Below are 18,258 nucleotides of genomic sequence, written 5' to 3'. Positions count from 1 at the left end.
TCTTCCCTCCATGTCTGCAGCAGAGTGAGGATGGAGCTGTATGTAGTGACCTCATGCTGCACTCATTCAGTCTGTCGGAGTGGGATGTTTGGCAGGGAGAGCTGTGAGGCGTGTTTATGATTTAGAAACAGATGTTTTAATGCCAGAATCAATATATTTCCTTCATCTGAGTCTATGTGGAGGTAGAAGGAAGTTACCGCTTTTATTGTGGTAGTCTGAGTAACGTGACGTCATATCCGTTCCGTATCCGTTCCGTATCCGTCAACCAAAACAAACCTCAGAGAGTCTAAACCGTTGGAGTGTCGTCGTGGATACGACCTGCACCCTCCCATGTTAAATCCAGCGTGGTAAACACTACACATCCAGTAAAGGATGGAAACACTTTGGGTTTCACACATTGACAGGAAAAGCAGAGCTAGACAGAGCAGAGCTAAAGCTGCATGCTAACTCCGTCACGGACAGGAAACGTAATCATATGGCGGTAACGTGTGGCTCTCGTCTCCGTGGTCAAATGGGCCGACGCTACGACTGTAGAGCACCCAGATACTGACATTTGTATTCTCTGCATTGAAACGGCCCAATGGAGCTGACCATGATGGATAAAGAGAACGGAGCTGACGGGAGAGCTAGAGACCACTTTGGAGAAGTTAGAGGAAGTAGACACGCGGGACTACGTCCGCTTTTCAAAATAAGATGTTAACAAAGGGAACTGTATATACAAAATACATCTATGGAAATCAAATTGATGGATTATATTCACCAGAAGTATAAAACATTATAAATGAAAAAGAAGACACCACTAATCTGTGAGGGAAATGTCTTTATTCTTTGATTTCTGGGTTGCTGGATAATCAATAATTCCTGACAATGATCCTGATATATTTGACTTCAGGACGTCTCTGACTACATACATGCTGAAAATCAAACAGTTTTACTGGATTCATTTAAAGTGAAAGTCTCTAGAAGTGGATGATTCAACTTGTTCCCTTCATGGTCTAGTGTTGATATCGAATCATCACCCCAGTATCATGATATTATTGAATCTGGAGATCGGTGTATCGTCACAGATCTATAATGTTTATTCAGCCATTCATTGATTTATTTACATTAACCAGTAAATAACCATGTCCACATATAGTGGTGAGAGTTGCTGGTTGGTGAATGCGTCTGGTTCTGGTGCGAGTATGCATTAAAACATTAACATTTGATGGTTTTCTGAGTGAAAAGAACCCAACAAGATTATCAATAACACAAATATCAACAACCAAACTGACTAAACGATCCCCAAAAATACCAAACCAATCTCTGCATTGGACTCTATGTATATATATATATGTGTGTGCACGGCACCGAGGACGAGTTAACGAAGCAGACCAGCTGTTTTACATTACGTGTGCGCCCCAAACAGCCGTAACAATAAAACGCATACTGTAGGTAACAAATATATATCGCTGCCATTTCACAATTAATTAAACTCATCTGTTGCTGAGCTCCACAAACTCCTCACAGAGCTGCTGCTGCTGCTGCTGCTGCTGCTGCTGATGCTGCTGCTGCTGCTGCTGCTGCTGCTGCTGCACCGCCTCCTGCACCACCAGCTCCGTTTGCTCTGTCTGCAGGTCAGACTGAACGGGCTGCACTCACATATCATGTTTCTCTCTCTCACTTTCAACAGTTCTGTTGTGAAACATCCACGTTTCCTTTTTAAAAGCTCACAGAAGTCAGGAAGTCACCTTCTGTCTTCACTAATTATCCTAATGACTGCAGAGATGTCCAGTTGAGCGCTCTCTTCCCTGTTTGGACCTTTATGTGACGAAAAACTGCCAGACTTTGTATTTAAAACCCGAAACAGGAAATAAAGAACATTGGGGTAAAGGAACAACATGGGAGCAATTAAAACCGCTGAAATGTGCCCGTTATTTGGTATGTAAAGCAGAAAAAGGGGAACAACATCACAGGACGGAGCAAGTTCTGCCTTCCAGCTGTGAAGATGTGCTCATCATCCTCCAATCATTTGGCACATTAGTGCTGCTGGATGTTAACTCGGAGCAGCAGCAGCATATAAATTAAATTAACCCGGTTTGTCCTGTGTTCTGTTTGCTGTTTGCTGGACCAGAAGCAGTTCTCTCATTTCAGGCCTAAAGCTGCAGTTATATTTATAAAACGGTCACTATATCTCCGTGATCTCCGGTGTCAAATCACCCACTGCTGCTAATAATCCCTTTTCTTTTTGCATCCTAATTACATAACGTCATCCCATGTAATCCGTTACTCCACAAGCCTGAACACACATAACCAACACCTGTTAAACTACAAATACAATGTTCCATCAATTTAGAGTTTCCTGTACCTACCTGTACCTGTTCAACAAAAGTTCTTTGCCAGACCAGGAGGTAGTGTGACTTTCTGAAAAGGGGCAGCGGTGTTGAGGTTGAAGGTGACTAAAGGCCCAGAAACACCAACCCGACATCAGAGAACTAGCGTCACGAGAACCGATTTTGAATTCTAAAAAAAGTGCCGGTCCTCTTTTTCTACAGTACCGACGGTACCGTGCGATGCCTGTAACGGTCGTTGGTAGGGATGTGATGGTGAGGAACATTTCCCACCGGTTAATAAACTTGTGACAACACCGGTGTCACCGATTACACCGGACATTTTACAAGAAAAGGTGACGGTCAACATGTGCAGAGCGCTGACCGTCGGGTGGCGGTGTGTCCGACCTCTCCGGTAGCTCTTTTGCTGCATTGCTCTGCCTGGCGCCGCTGCTCCGTGCACACCGGCTGTGACGGCTCCGTCCGCCTCGCGGGGATTATCTCATGAATGTTACGGTTCCCTTATAGTGTTGGGATACACGTGAAATATTGCCAAGTAGGTGCGTTTGCTTTTCACTTCGATTACAAATCCTTCGCCATCTCTCGGTCTGTCAACTCTCTCTCTCGTCCCGTGTGTGAAATCTGACACCTACTGCTCTGAGCTGATGGACCAGATGCATTCACAGTCAGTATGTAGTGTCCGTCGTCTGACCATCGATTGATTGATAACATGCCGCCGATACGCCAAAATGAACTACATGGGTCAGTTCTTTGTATTTATTAATTAAAGACCACATGCCTCTGTTGTTTCTAATGTTTTTAATAAGTGTGTGTTGAACTACATGGGATTTATTGTTGTTTTTTTTACCGTGGTATCGAATTGAGTATCGAGAATCTTGGAAATTCACTGGTATTGGTGTCGACTACTAGATTTCTGGTATGGTGACATTCCTACAGGAGACGGTGAAGGACCAACTCTCGGCTTGGTGACCTTTTGCCATTGACACCAGTTCAGATCCCGTTGTGAACCTGCAGGCAGCATTGAGTACGCAGATATTGTAATGATTTAACAATATGTAATGTATGATCTGGGGTTTACAGAACCATCAGATATCAACACTCTGTTAGACAAACACATGATGCATCACAGGTTTCCCACCTGTGAACGCTGCTGCACAGTGTTTCTCCTCTGCACCTCCCGGCCACCAATCTGTGCCAGAAATGTCCATATTGTCAAGTTGTGAGTGTGTATATATAGTATATATACGTGTTGGGTGTGGGAGGGTTGCTGCTTAAAATAGCAGATTACGTAGAGTAGATGGAGAGAACAAGAGGAGGGGAATCACGTTGAGGAGTGAAGGGCTGTTAGTACGAGGAGCAGTCGATAGGATGACTAATACTGAAGATGGATGATGTCTCTCTCTCAGTGAGCCGGAGCTGAATATCTCAACAGTGAGGGGACATTTAGAGAGACGTGAAGCAGGATGACTGAGGACGGACTTTGAGACACTAACCACAGAATGTTTCCTACAAATATCTATATTATTTTTGTGATTTCCAAACTACCTGCTTGTATGAATGATAAATACACCTTTTCATGCCCCAGTGCATATTCAGTACAGAAACATTTAAAGAAAATGTTCCGCTTAAATATCACAACTAGTGCTGTCAGAGTTAATGCCATATAATGCACATAAACGCATTAACGCAACTTGTGATATTTAGGTTGTAGCGGCTCAGTTTTAAAGCTAGAGTGAAGATCCTGTCTCATATGAAACTATAAAACCTGATGAATCCATCGGTACCAACCATGTCAGACTAGCTGGTCATGAAGGAGGTTAAATAACGCTCCAAACTTACGCTACATTTTGGCGAGGAAAAACTGTCATGTCCATTTTCAAAGGGGTCCCTTGACCTCTGACCTCCAGATATGTAAGATTCTCTACTGCTAAATGCAGTACCTGTGAGGTTTTCTGGACAATACCTGTCATTGTTTTGTGTTGTTAATTGATTTACAATAATAAATATATACATACATTTGAATAAAGCAGCATATTTGTCCACTCCCATGTTGATAAGAGGATTAAATACTCATTTAGAACAGATAAAACATGTGAGATTAATCACCATTAACTATGGACAATCATGGGATTAAATATTTTAATCAAATGATCGTCTTACGAAAAGCATTCACTATCAGTGAGTAGTTATTAAATATATTATTATATTACTATGTTGCTGTGCTATTCTACTGCATTTAAAGACCTGGTGTTAATTTAATTTTATATATTAGATTCAAGATTCAAGATGTTTATTGTCACACCGGTTATACAAGTACAATCATGTGAAATGCTTTTTGCTGGGAACATTAAAAAATTAAGTTATACACAATAAATAAAAGGAAATACTAAAGGCAAGACAAAGGCATATTAAGAACATATATATATAGAGAGACGCAGTGAGAAAAATATAGAAGCATATACTGTGTATATATATATATATATATACACAGTATATATATATATATATATATGGGAGCAGTGACGTTGGATACTCTAAAAATATTGCACAGGCATTTATTTATTTTATATTGCACATATTGCATTGATTGAAGTATTGCACTTGTTTATTGGACTTTTTTGTGGCGTATGATTTTATCTGTTCAACAGTCTTATGGCCTGGACTTGAACTATTAAGTAGTAGCGTTAACTGTTATTTAACATAGGGTGTTATTCTGACTCTTTATATCACTAATCACATATATATATATTTTTTTTTTATTTTTTTTCCTACATTTCTAGATTAGACTCTCAGCAGTCAGGTCGGATCCCGCTGCATCGCTGCGTCGCTACACAGATCCATCTGGACTGTAACGAGTGGCAGACAGCTCCTATTCAAACACCCATTACTCCCTTACTGACACACTTATTTACAATATTCATGAGTTATAATTAGTTGTCAGACGTGATGTTAGCGGCGTGTCGGTGAGAGGCGGTCTTATCAACACAGCGCCACATTTCAGGAAGGCCCACGTTGGCAGCCTGGCGCCCGCTCGCCGCCTCTCTTTACTTCATTAGTGTGTTTCCACCTCGACATCTCTCTTCTTTGTTTCTCGTAAAAATAGAATTCATTTTCCAGCCCAGCCACCGTCTCTCTGCAGTAAAAGTGATGAATCCTCTTTTCCTGCTACTAATTGTATTTTCAGCTATTTTATTTGCCTATAAAAAAAAATCATGTTCCCCCCCTCCTCTCTCTCTCCTCTCCTCTCCTTGGAGAAAGATGCCGGGGGGAGAGATATTCTTATTGTGTCTTAAGGAGCGGTGAAATTGGGAGAAATGGGGTGTCAGGCTCCGGGTTGGAGGGTGAATTGATGGCAGGAGGAGCTCATGGTTGTTGGTTCTTGCTAATAGATGGAAATGAACTCTAATAGGCGTCTGAGGCACAAATAATAACCCGGCTCTGTGGCCTCGGGCGGCGCCGGAGCATGAGAAATGACTCTTTAATTGTCTGGTACTTCGTGCATCAGGGACAGGGATTTAAATTACATGTCGGTGTTTTTCTTGTTTTCTGCATATTCATGTTTATGTCTACGAAATCTACAAATTACATACAGATATTTGTTCTCACCAGAAAATCAACAGTATGTTGATGTTAATCTGACAAAGACAAAGACGATACACATATCTCCTGATTCCATACTATCACGATACCTGGGTGCCGTTTCCATATTACGATTTATTGTGACACTAGACCATGCGGAAAAAATGTAATCATACACTTTTAGGGACTTTTACTTTGGAAAATCTCTAAATGAATCCAGTAAAACATGTTTGATTTTCAGCATGTATGTAGTCAGCAACCCAGAAATCAAAGAATAAAGACATTTCCCTCACAGATTAGTGGGATTTTCTTTTTAATTTAGAATGTTTTATACTTCTGGTGAATATAATCTATCAATGTTATATCCATAGATGTATTTTTGTATATACAGTTCCCTTTGTTCACACCACGTTACCGCCATACGATAGCGTTTCCTGTCCGTGACGGAGTTAGCATGCAGCTTTAGCTCTGCTCTGTCTAGCTCTGCTTTTCCTGTCAATGTGTGAAACCCAAAGTGTTTCCATCCTTTACTGGATGTGTAGTGTTTACCACGCTGGATTTAACATGGGAGGGTGCAGGTCGTATCCACGTTGACCCTCCAACGTTTTAGACTTTCTGAGGTTTGTTTTGGTTGACGGATACGGAACGGATATGACGTCACGTTACTCAGACTACAACAATAAAAGCGGTAACTTCCTTCTACCTCCACATAGATTCAGATGAAGCTTTTACCCGTCATGTCCTCTGGTTGTGTCACCTTCTAGATGCACCATGGCTCCATCACATCTCCGTCATGGTTCACATGTCCTCTAGAGGAAGCATCGCATCATTAGACACATTTCCAATAATGTTTAGAGGTGTTTTGCAAGCATATTTGAACACACTTTTGCAGCTCAGCCGTGATTGATGTTACAGATTCTCGGTGGCTGTGTGCAGCACTCTGTTTGTATCTAGTATCTGTATATATGTGCGTTCCTCCTCCTGCTTCATGGACCTTGAAGGAGAAGTGACTAAAACAAACAAGAAAAAACTAATTACAAAATGACTAAAAGTGGATGTCACTCTTCACAGACGCCAGCTGTTTTGGCAGAAAAAACACAGCTGGATGCGATGCTCCACTCCAGTAGACATTTGCACACCAGTCTATCTCCGTCACTGTCGGAGCTGGAGAGTGATATAGTCCGGTCTGGAGGACGTGGTGGCTCGGTTCACAGGTTGTTTGTGACTTTGACATGGAGACCGTTATCATTAATATGATGACGGTCTATCATGACCATGAGCTGTATACTGTAAACCTGTATTCAGGAGATAGTCTTGCTTTTCGGGCATTTTAAGGACATTTTTCTGCCTTTTTAAAAAAAAAAAAAAAAAGAGATTTTTTTAATCTTTTACGTGGACGTTTTTCTGAATTTCTTTCTGACATTTTTTTAAAACTTTTTTTTCCATTCTGACATTTTTCTGACATGTTTTGGACTTTTTTCGCACTTTTTTTGTTTTCACTATTTTTCTGAAATTTTCTTTCAAACTTTGTTTTCTGACATTTTTTTGGACTTTATTTTTTTTTTTACTTTATTTCGGACATTTAAAAAAAACAATATGCTTTCAGGCATTTTTCTGACTTTTTTTTTTACTTTTAATTTTTTTTTTTGACTTTTTTCAAACTTTGTTTTCTGACATTTTTAGACTTTTTCAGATTTTTTTTTTGACATTTAAAAAAAAAAAAAAAAAAATCGAAAATGTTTTCTGGCAGTTTTCTTACATTTTTTTTTTTATATATAACTTTTTTCAAACTTTGTCTTCTGAAATTTTTTTACCTTTTTTTTTACCGGATATTAAAAAAAAAACTTTTTATTTTTATTTTTTGACTTTACTGGACATTAAAAAATAAAAAAAATAAAAATCGTACATTTTTATGACATTTTTTCATTTTTTGTATACAATAGCATTTTTTCGGGAATGTCACCACAGACAGTTCCTAATACTGCAAATATATACATATTGTAATACTCTCATCAGTGGGCCATAGACTCAATCATCATTGTGTTACCTCATTTGGCGATAGATAATGAATTAACAGACATTTATATAAATGAAAATCTTCCAGATTGCCACTAGGACTGCATAATATATTGTTTTTTTTATCGGCATCGCGATGTCAACTTGCGCGATAAACTCATTGCAAAAGATTGCAATTTTTTTTAGCAGCACACTGAGTACACTTTAATATCTGTTTATTTATCGTGATTAATATCGATATCGTGATGTTCAACAACATTATCGCATATCACATATTCTCCTCGTATCACGCAGCCCTGATTGCCACTTTTACTACATTTAATTTTGTTGCATGTTTTACAAAATCAACAGTGGTCGGACTGCAACACTGAGCTGTTCATCTGCATCACAAATGATTCATTATGCAGCAAATAAGAAGCTCAATATCAACCTGGAATGTGTGAAGATATTATTTCTGTCTGTGTTGGACTGGTGAAATAGAAAGCGCTGCATCCTGCCCACACAGTATTCAGCCTTTATTCCCCCCGTCGGTGGCAGTCAGGCCATTCAGGCCTCGCTGCAGAGGGAAGGTATTTGAGGGAGAGGATGTTGAGGTGGTTTTTCTCTCAGGCTCTGTGTGAGCGTGGCTTTGTTCCAAAGTGGTGTGAAGAAGAAGAGCTGGACGGAGAGGAGGGAGGAGGGGGGGGAGCACTTTTCTGGTGAAGGTCAGCGGGTTAAGCCGATGGGGATGCTTGAAGACGGGGCCCTGCCGAAAAGATGGTAATGCCCCAACCCCGTGATTCATCGCAAAGGCATCCATCACCCCGTGTGTTTACCATGACGTCATCCCATCAGTCCCCAGGCTGTCAGGGCTGACAGGCTGAGGAGGAGCACTGTTTTCATTTCAACAACGGGCAGAGTGATGGACCGCCGCGGTGGGGGCCAATCCGCTCTCTGAATGAAAGGTGCCACGCTGTTCGCCGTGCTCGTGGGAAGTGGATTTGAGTGTTTCGGCGAGCCGCACGAGCAAGCAGGGCTAGACAGCCGAGCTCCCGCCGAGCACATTAGCCACTTTTCCTTTTATTTTCTTCGTCTACTTCGCGTTCGGCGCCTGGAGCTCGAGTTTCATTTTAATCACAGTTTACTTTATATAGCTCGCTGCTGCTCCTCCCTCCCTCGCTCCCTCCCTCCCCGGTGCAGTCTGATGCAGGTTAATTGAAGGGAGCTGCCGTGGGAGACGGGGAGATGAGCTGTAGCTCTCCATACGGGCCGAAGCCCACTTACCGGTGCTCTACCGGCTGGCTGCAGGAGCTAAACATAGCTTCAATAACGCTAATGAATTTGTCTCGATCTCTGCCTTCAGCCTGCTCTCACATGTGGCTGTAGAGTACAGAGGGTTTATCTTGGTTGAAGCTGCACAATCAATATTTTTAAATTAACAATGAATTAGATGACTAAGTGTAATGAGTTGCTCAGGGATGTCCCAATTCGATACCACCGTAAAAAACAAAAGTAAAACAATAAATACTTCAGCATCACTCCTTTATTACCAGATGACATCCTGGTGTTTGTTAGGAAGTTAAACAGGTCATCATTCTCTCTCTATTATCTATTTTATATTGAAAACATCTCCTTCAAACATCTGGATTTATTCAAGCTTTACAAGATTAAACACTTCATGATAACGTCAGAATTTACCTTCACCCAATACTCATCTTTACTGAATAGAGCTCATCATATAATAATGCAAATCAATGGCGAAGGCCAAAAACCAAGATGACGGCGGGCAAAAACCAAGATGGCGACAGCTAAAAACCAAGATGGCGACAACCTAAAACCAAGATAAATGTTAAACTCTAGGCTTTAACGTCGTAGTCCACAAACCAATGGGTGAGGTCACGGTGACCACGTTGACTTCTTCTATACAGTTTGTGGTGAAAACACACATTTGAATGTAATAAAAGTGGGTGTTGTGATGCAGCTGGTTGCCGTGTCCTCAAAGTGGCCAAACATCTTTTTGTGCATATTAAGAGATGCATTAATTTGACGTTCTCAAACACAGACACACAGTCCTAACATATAATCCCTTTATAACGTTGTTTTGTTTTCTAATATTCAGTTGCCTTGGTAACGTGTTTGTGACAGTAAGCCTCCTTTTAGCTCTGGTTTGGTCTCCCCGGTCTCCCGAGAACCATATCTGGCTCTTTAGCTACTAAATGTTCCACTTTCTTCACCAGCTCGTCGCTAACGTCGTCCGTGTGAGTTTGTTGATTAGTGGAGCTTTAATTCATCTAAAAACAATCAAACATTGGCATCATAAATGTGAAAGATTATTATGGAAGATTACTCTGCAGAGTTTTGGCAGCACAAACACTTCTGGCTCTGTGAACAATCAAAAAACAATCAGTCATGAATGTCCATGAATATAAGCTAAATATAAAAGTAATAAAATAACTCTCAGGACAATGTGCAGATGTTTGACTAGCTCATTAGGCATTGGGTCGCACTGTTCAGCTGCCGTTCTCACTCATTAGCAACAATTTATGCAGAAGCTAATCATCCACAATCATGAACTTCCACTCCTTCAAGCAGAGTCGATAAACTCCCCGATCTGTGAAATAGGAGATCTATTTATACGCTTTAAACAGAATCTTAACTCTACATTCTGTCCCCAGAAAGATTCTCTTTAAGTTCTCATTAAATATGCGTATGGTGTTTTATTTCCATTTAGATACCTAAAGAGCTATACTCTCCTCACCGAGGAGCTAAATACAGAAACGGGATTAACTCAGAACTTTACTTTCCCAGCAGAATTCCTCCCGGAGTCCCGGGGCTATATGGTGTTTAGTATCTTCTGCTTTAATTAAAGCAAAATGAGGATTCAATATAGCACACGAGTTTCATCACTACAGGCAAATTCACTCCTCAAAAGACTGGAGCTGTGTGTTGGCAAGCAGACGGCGATACGTATCATGACGGGGTTACGACCACAGACTGGATAGAAGAAGTGGCCGTGGTCACTGTGACGTCACCCGTTGGTTTGTGGACTAGAGTTCCATATTTATCTTGGTTTCTGGCCTTCGCCATCTTGGTTTTTTAAGGTCACCATCTTGGTTTTGGTCGTCTCCATCTTGGTTTTTGAAGGTCTCCATCTTGTTTTTTTCTTGCTGTCGCCATCTTGGTTTTTGCCCGTCTCCGTCTTGGTTTCTGTCCATCACCAGCTTAGTCTTTTGGCAACCAAAAGTGACAGAGAGGGTGAAGCTAAGTTCAACCGAATGCTGAATGAGACATTTTAGGCGACCAAAAATATTACAATTAACTTTGATGAGCTGCAAACTGACTGTGAAAGGGTTAAAGTTGTAAATGAAAACATGCTGTGAAAGGGTTAAAGTTGTAAAATGAAAACATGCTGTGAAAGGGTTAAAGTTGTAAAATGAAAACATGCTGTGAAAGGGTTAAAGTTGTAAAATGAAAACATGCTGTGAAAGGGTTAAAGTTGTAAAATGAAAACATGCTGTGAAAGGGTTAAAGTTGTAAAATGAAAACATGCTGTGAAAGGGTTAAAGTTGTCAGATGAATAAACTGAGAACTCCCAGACCAACAGATCAACGCTGTGATCGACCCGGAGGTTGCTGCTTGGTTACCATTCATTATATTGCCATACTGTTTTTTTCTGTCCTCTTCTTTCTCAACAGTTTTTCTTCTTGTACATTTCCACCTGGAGCAGGATGTGACATCATCTCTGGAGGAATCTAGTTGTAGTCTTATGTAGTAAATAGTGACTCTGCAAGATCACCAATCTTTGCTAAATATTATAGTCTGAGACTTCAGATAGTCTTTAGATGTAAGAGGGTGTCAGACTTTTCAAAGTCTTCGTTACTAACGTAAAGTTCTCCTTTAAGATGAGCGTCATAGTGAATCAGCTTCAGTTGTTTGTTTCTCCTGAAGTTTACTGTTTGTTTGAGTTCTCTATTTGGCTCCTGGACCACTGACCCAGTTTACTGTTGACTCCTGGTTGGCCTCAGTTGGCGAGCGCTCCCGCTGAACGTCGGGTCACAACTTTGTCTGGCCGATTGTCCTCAAAAGATCTAAATGATTATCTCTGGTTAAAGACATGAAGGTGGATCAGATGGACTGATGTTAAAGACTTCTTTAACTTCTAGACATTTAGGCAACCTTCCTTCTTTGGGCAGTGAGATCAGAGAGGAGGAGGATGAGTCGAATGAGGCCAGTGACACCCAACAGGGGGTCCCCTGGCACCTTGCACATATACAGCCCACGCCAAGAGAGGGACGACCCTCTTCCCTCTTAACAAGAGCCAGAGCAGCTCTGGTGGCCAAGCAGCGTGTGTGTGTGTGTGTGTGTGTGTGTGTGTGTGTGTGTGTGTGTGTGTGTGTGTGTGTGCACATGCATCCGTGTGTTTGCAGTACTGCTGCTGCTGCCTGCATCCATAATTAAGCCGGAGACACAACCATCAACAGGAATATAATTGGCATGTAGTAGTGAACGGGGAGGAGTGCTGCAAACTTTCTGAGCGAGAGAGAGAGAGAGAGAGAGAGAGAGAGAGATAGGAAGAGAGGGGGGGGGGGGGGGGTGAGAAAGAAAGAAAGACGAAGATGGAGAGAAAGCCATTTACATGCTAATGCCGTCCTCAGCCCTTCAACTGCCTCGTTGGCCGCCGCGCCCGCTACCCTCGAATGAGCTCTTGGCGGGCGATCCGGTCGCCATGTTTACACAATAAACAAACAGCAATGAGGTTAAAGTCTTTTCATGCATCTGTTTGTGCGTGCCTACAGTATTAGCAACAGTCAGGTTGTTGCGTAACGGTTTAGGTGGCGACTCAGCTGACTGCTTTTTTGTCATCTTTCTTGTTTTCGTTTCCTAGGCGACCGAATGGGCACCGGACGAGGAGACCAGGCGGTCCTGTCAGAGCAAAGGCAAAACAGAGGTAACCCCCGATCCCGCCCCCAATTACACCACTTCATGTCTGCGCCGCCCGGCTTACAGGGAGGCCATCTTCATATCTTCTGGCTGCTGTGGCGAGGTCCTTACGGGCCTCCTGGGAGGGCGCCGTACAGGACCGCTGTTTCAGACTCTTCAGTCAAGAGCTGCTTTCTCTAGCAGTGAAGAGAGAGGGAGGGGAAATATGGGCGAGATAGTGAGACGCACAAAGGACTTCAAATATATCTGAGCTGAGATCTGATTTATTCTTTGACTGATTGCAGCGTCACTTTTACCCTCGGTGCCGATCGGACGACGAGTACTAGAGCCACATGAGGAAAAATAAATACATCTGAGATTTCAAGAATTAAGTTGTAATATTACGAAAAAATTGAGGAATATTACGAGAATAAAGTAAGTTTATGGAAAAAAAATCATAATATGAGAATTAAGTCATAATATTATAAGAATAAAGTCATATTATGAGAATAAAGTCATAATATAAGAATAAAGTCATAATATTATGAGAATTAAGTCATATTATAAGAATAAAATCATAATATTATAAGAATAAAATCATAATATTATAAGAATAAAGTCATAATATTATAAGAATAAAGTCATAATACTATAAAGTAGTAATTGTACGTGTTATTTTAGAGGGTAAATAGTGTGAAAATGAGGAACGTGGAGCATCTTATGAAGTTAAACTTTAGTTTAGGTTTCATTAATAACCAAATCTTCATCTTTTGACTCATCAGCAGCACATCATCATCAGTATGTGCAAGAAATTGCGTTTATTCTTTAGAAAAGAATCCCATGGACCTGACGGGAAACTGACTCTTTTGTTGTCATAATATCACAACTTTATTCTCATAATATTACGTTTTCATTCTAGAAATCTCATATATTTTTCCCCCTCAGTTTGTCCCTAATCCTCCGTGGTACTATAGAGCGAAGGGTGACACCTAATACACACAACTCTCCTTGAAACCTGCACTTCACTGCAATTACCTCGGCAACAAAGCGCCGCCATTTACAAGAAAATGATACTTACATCAAACGTTTCATTACCAATAAATCTATTTCTTTCCTTTTGTTAAAACAGATGAGTCTTTTTACTGACCTGACTTACAGAAGAGCCTCCTGTCGATGTCACAAATAGACCTCCATTCAGCTGCAAACCAGCTTTCTTATCTTTGAACAAAGGAGCTCACAAAGCCGCAGACGCTGAATTGCTTTGCTTCTTTGGTTGCACGCCGGTCTGATAGCGGAGGACTCGGTCCATTGTTCTTCTCAGCAACACGTCAACGAGTGTTTAGCCTGCAAACCTCAGCTCTTCTCTGCTCTGCTGTCTAAACTTTCCACCTCCACCCTCTTCACGTCTCTGCAGGTTGAATGTCAGAACTACATCAGAGTCTTGCTGGTGAACAAGACGGAGGTCATGACCTGTGGAACCAACGCTTTCCAGCCGCTATGCATCACCCGAGAGGTACGGAGGAGTCTGTGTTTCTGTGTAATCTGGTAGAAACATCCACTGATCCGTTAGCAGAAAGCAGTGACGTAGGTTAGCACCGATACCAGTATCCATCTCTGACTTTGCTTTTTTCCCTCCATCACAGGTGGGCAACATGAGCAGCGTGCTGGAGCGGGTCAACGGCGTGGCGCGCTGCCCGTATGACCCTCGTCACAACTCCACGGCGGTGGTGACGGAGAGCGGGGAGCTGTACGCCGCCACTGTCATCGACTTCTCCGGCCGCGACCCCGTCATCTACCGCAGCCTGGGCGGCATGCCGCCTCTCCGGACGGCACAGTACAACTCCAAGTGGCTCAACGGTACGGTAACACGGCGAGAACCACCACATTTCATCATATATGACGACGTTTAGACCTTAAAGATAGGGAGGACTTCAAAACCAAAGTGGGGGTCTGGGTTCCTCTTTGTTTCCGGCATTCTGGAGACTTTTAAAGAATGAAAACAACAAAATAATACCTTTACTGCAACATCGTTTTTATGTTAAACTTCTAATTTTACTTTAATTCTCAGGAAAGAAAACTGAATAATTTGCCTCTCTGACGTAAACTTGGTTTGTGAATCTCTAGCATAAACTAATAATCAGTTTTTATTAATTTTGTTGCGCCTGCTTAAAGGTACTATACGTAACTTTCAGAACATCCTTGTTATTAATGACCCCTGTGGCCGTTAAGTGAACTGCAGTCAGCATCCTGACGTCTCTCCATGTAGTCCATTCATTCCTGATAATGGCTGCAGCTCGTCGGGCATTACCTCTTACATAATGTTCTGTAATGTTCCTACAGTATATTTGATTTGGACCATTGGCTCCATGATACTAACTCAAATACTTTATCAGCTAACGTTATGAAGCAACCGACGGCAGATCCATGCTGCACAGCTACTGTAAGTTACAGCACGTTGGCCAACCAGAGCTGAAGCACTGCAGACAGTATTTAGTTCTATTCGCTGCACGCTGTTGGAGCTTTAGGGGAGCTGAAGAGAGGCGAGGAACTCGGGGAGCGCCCATAAATGTCATATTCTTTTGGATTTTCCCGGCAGAACCGTCCCGAGTCCTTTGCATAGAAATCAGTCCACAGGCTGTTATAGGCACCCGAAAAGGTCGGGGAAGGTTTCAGTTTTTAAGTTACGTTACATTCCGTTCACACATCCGTTAAAACACTCTTACATGTAGTACCTTTAAGTATTTATTTCAGTTAGCTCTCTCTATTTCCCTCTTCTTCTCTCTCACTGGAGGTCCTTTCAGACACAACGCTATAACAGCACCACTGCGCTCTAAAACACGTTATTTCTAACGGTTTGAGCCACGCCACGAAGGCTTTTCGCTGCGTCCAGCAAAGCGCAACTTTGGGCGCTGCACGCTGTGATGTGCGCTGCAGCGAGCGCCGCTCAAACTGCGTGCGACATTTGGTGTAGCTCTGTTGTCGTCCAGGTGGAAACAGCTGGGATTATACATGATGTACAGTGTCAGGTTATGTGTGAAAAATTTGCCATAAATCGGGAGAAATGCGGGTGAATTTTGACCCCAGGAGGAAACCGGGAGAGGGCGATGGAAAATCGGGAGGTTTGGCGAGTATGCTTATGACGTTCCTTAGCTGAAGAAGTGTTTTTTTTCGTTGCTGCAGCTTTTGATTGTTTTAATTTGTGAAACATACTAGTTCCAGAGTCCAATGTGACGCTTTCAAACAGCTGGTTATGTCTCAACAACAGTCCAAATATATTCAATTTACAATAATAGAAAACCCTCACGTTGGAGAAGCTCAAAGCAGCAGATGTTTGACTCATTGATTTCACTCGAGAGCTTTTAAAACACAGAGTTCTGTAAAATGTGCATAAATCCGGAGTCTCCAGGTTTGTTTAACGTTTCTCAGGCTGTGTTTTGTGTGAGATGTAATCTAACAGGATTAGTAATCTGATCGGGTTTAAACTCCCGTTGGATGTCTAAATAATCCACACGAGGTTAAAGTCGTGTCAAACAGTCGTGCTGTTACTTTAAACATTGTCTTGGCCGTGCCAGCGGCCTCAGGACGGGCCAAGTGTGCACGTTTTGTTCCCGACACAACCGTCTCTTTTGTTCCAGCCCAAATAGATCAGGTGTTTTCTAAAGGATTACAAAGAGCGCTGCTTGGATTTGAAGTTGTGTGGAGCACACACGGCACAGGTTAGGCACACAGGTATCGCTGGGATTTATATGGAATGATGCAGGAACAGGAAACGCTGTCGATCCCGCTGGCGTCGGTGTCAATAATCTCCCTGCTGCTGACGCTGAGTCTTTTCCTCCATGAAATCCATTCACACACTTCCTGACTGCAGCAGAAACGGAGATGGACCTTCGCTGCAGGAGGATGGCATGGACCGCCGTTAGATTACTGGATTCATGTATAGAAAAGAGAAGTTATTTTAGGCTTCCATTGTTCTAAAAAGTAAAGGTCAGATTCATTTTCTGCATCTCAGACGGTGTTAGGAGACACTTTGAAGACACGGAGGGACTGAAACGCTTCTAGTTGAGTTATCAGTACGGTAACTATAAGAAGACATCTGCTGCTTTTATTGAGAGAAGTCAAAGGTACGAGCCGTGGATGTATTATCTCAGGGAGAGAAGTCGACTCTGGTTCTCCTGTTGCATGTTAATGAATAACACAGCCTGATATTCAGTGTGTGCTGCTAACAGTAAAACATTTAGCTGTTTAAATCAGTCCACTGTCTGAAGGTTCTGGATCTGTGGTTGTGGGTAGAATAGGAGGACTAAACCATTACATATTTCAATCGATTGACAGTCATCATTTTTATAAATCAATTTAGATATTTTCCAAAGTAAAAGTCCCTAAAAGTGTATGATTCAACCTTTTTCCATGGTCTAGTGCAGGGCTCAGCAACCTTTACCATCTAAAGAGACATTTTAGGCAAAAACATGTGATCATTGTGATGAAGGTAACACAGTTTATAGTCTAAGTATATAGTATATAAGTCTAATGCAGTGAGGGCCAAAGAGACAATGTACTACGGAGTATTAGGGCCACATTGAGGGAAAAAAACATCTGAGATTTACACAATAAAGTCAAAATATTACGAGAATAAAGTCATAACTTTACGAGAAGAAAAGAAAATAACAAGTAAAATTACTACTTTATAATATTATGACTTTATTCTCTAAATCTCTGATTTATTTTTTATCTAATACTCCGTCGTACCGCAGACCTACAACAATAAGAAATGAAAATGAAAATGTAAACAAAAAGCATTTCTATTTGTAAAGATCCACAGGGAGCCTCTGGAGAGGAGCTGAAGAGCTGCAGGTACCTGACCTCTGGTCTAGTGTTAAAACAAGTTAAATTGTAATATGGAATCGGTTGGAGTATCGAGATAGTATTGAATTGAGATAAGCGTATCGTTGCAGCCCTAAACTCATCCCACCTAATTTTACTAGTCAGCGTTGACTTCTTCAAACCATAAAGACACAAATCATTCTAGTCAGTCAGACTTCTGTGAAGGAACTATTAATCTTAGCTCTTAAAGCAGCGACTGGAGAACTAATCCACCATAATAAACTCATACTGGAACATTAAATCTTAAAGTCAACAATACCAAGAGCTTAGCACATAAAGAAGAGATTAGCGTGGTGGAGGGAAGAGCAGCAGCAGACAGTGTTAGCATGAAGATATCTCAGGTTATAATGGACACCCTGTACACCTGTATGTATACGATGGGATGTTCTCAGTCAGCTGATTGAATGAAACAGCCAACAAGCTCCGTGCTTTAGCTGAACTCGCTGCCGGGAGGTAGATGTTGTAGAGAAAACAGATGAATCAATGTAAATTAGATGTATAAAAAGCTTTGTGTGTGACTTTACTAATCTAAAAGCTGAGAGCAGAGTGAGAA

The 18,258-nt window shown here is 41.6% G+C and overlaps 1 protein-coding gene across 3 annotated transcripts in view; it reads left to right on the top strand.

Moving 5' to 3' along the window:
- The window catches only part of sema5ba (sema domain, seven thrombospondin repeats (type 1 and type 1-like), transmembrane domain (TM) and short cytoplasmic domain, (semaphorin) 5Ba), a 224,189-nt gene that overhangs the window by 138,918 nt on the left and 67,013 nt on the right, over positions 1 to 18,258 (top strand). For all 3 annotated transcript variants that reach the window (XM_037790771.1, XM_037790770.1, XM_037790772.1), the window contains exons 6-8: positions 12,790 to 12,852; positions 14,239 to 14,337; positions 14,468 to 14,681. In XM_037790771.1, coding sequence (XP_037646699.1) covers positions 12,790 to 12,852; positions 14,239 to 14,337; positions 14,468 to 14,681 — 376 coding nt within the window. The remainder of the gene's footprint in view (positions 1 to 12,789; positions 12,853 to 14,238; positions 14,338 to 14,467; positions 14,682 to 18,258) is intronic.

The sequence above is a fragment of the Sebastes umbrosus genome, chromosome 13 (assembly GCF_015220745.1).
Source record: "Sebastes umbrosus isolate fSebUmb1 chromosome 13, fSebUmb1.pri, whole genome shotgun sequence".
Classification (NCBI taxonomy): domain Eukaryota; kingdom Metazoa; phylum Chordata; class Actinopteri; order Perciformes; family Sebastidae; genus Sebastes; species Sebastes umbrosus.
This window is presented reverse-complemented; position numbering and strand designations above follow the sequence as displayed.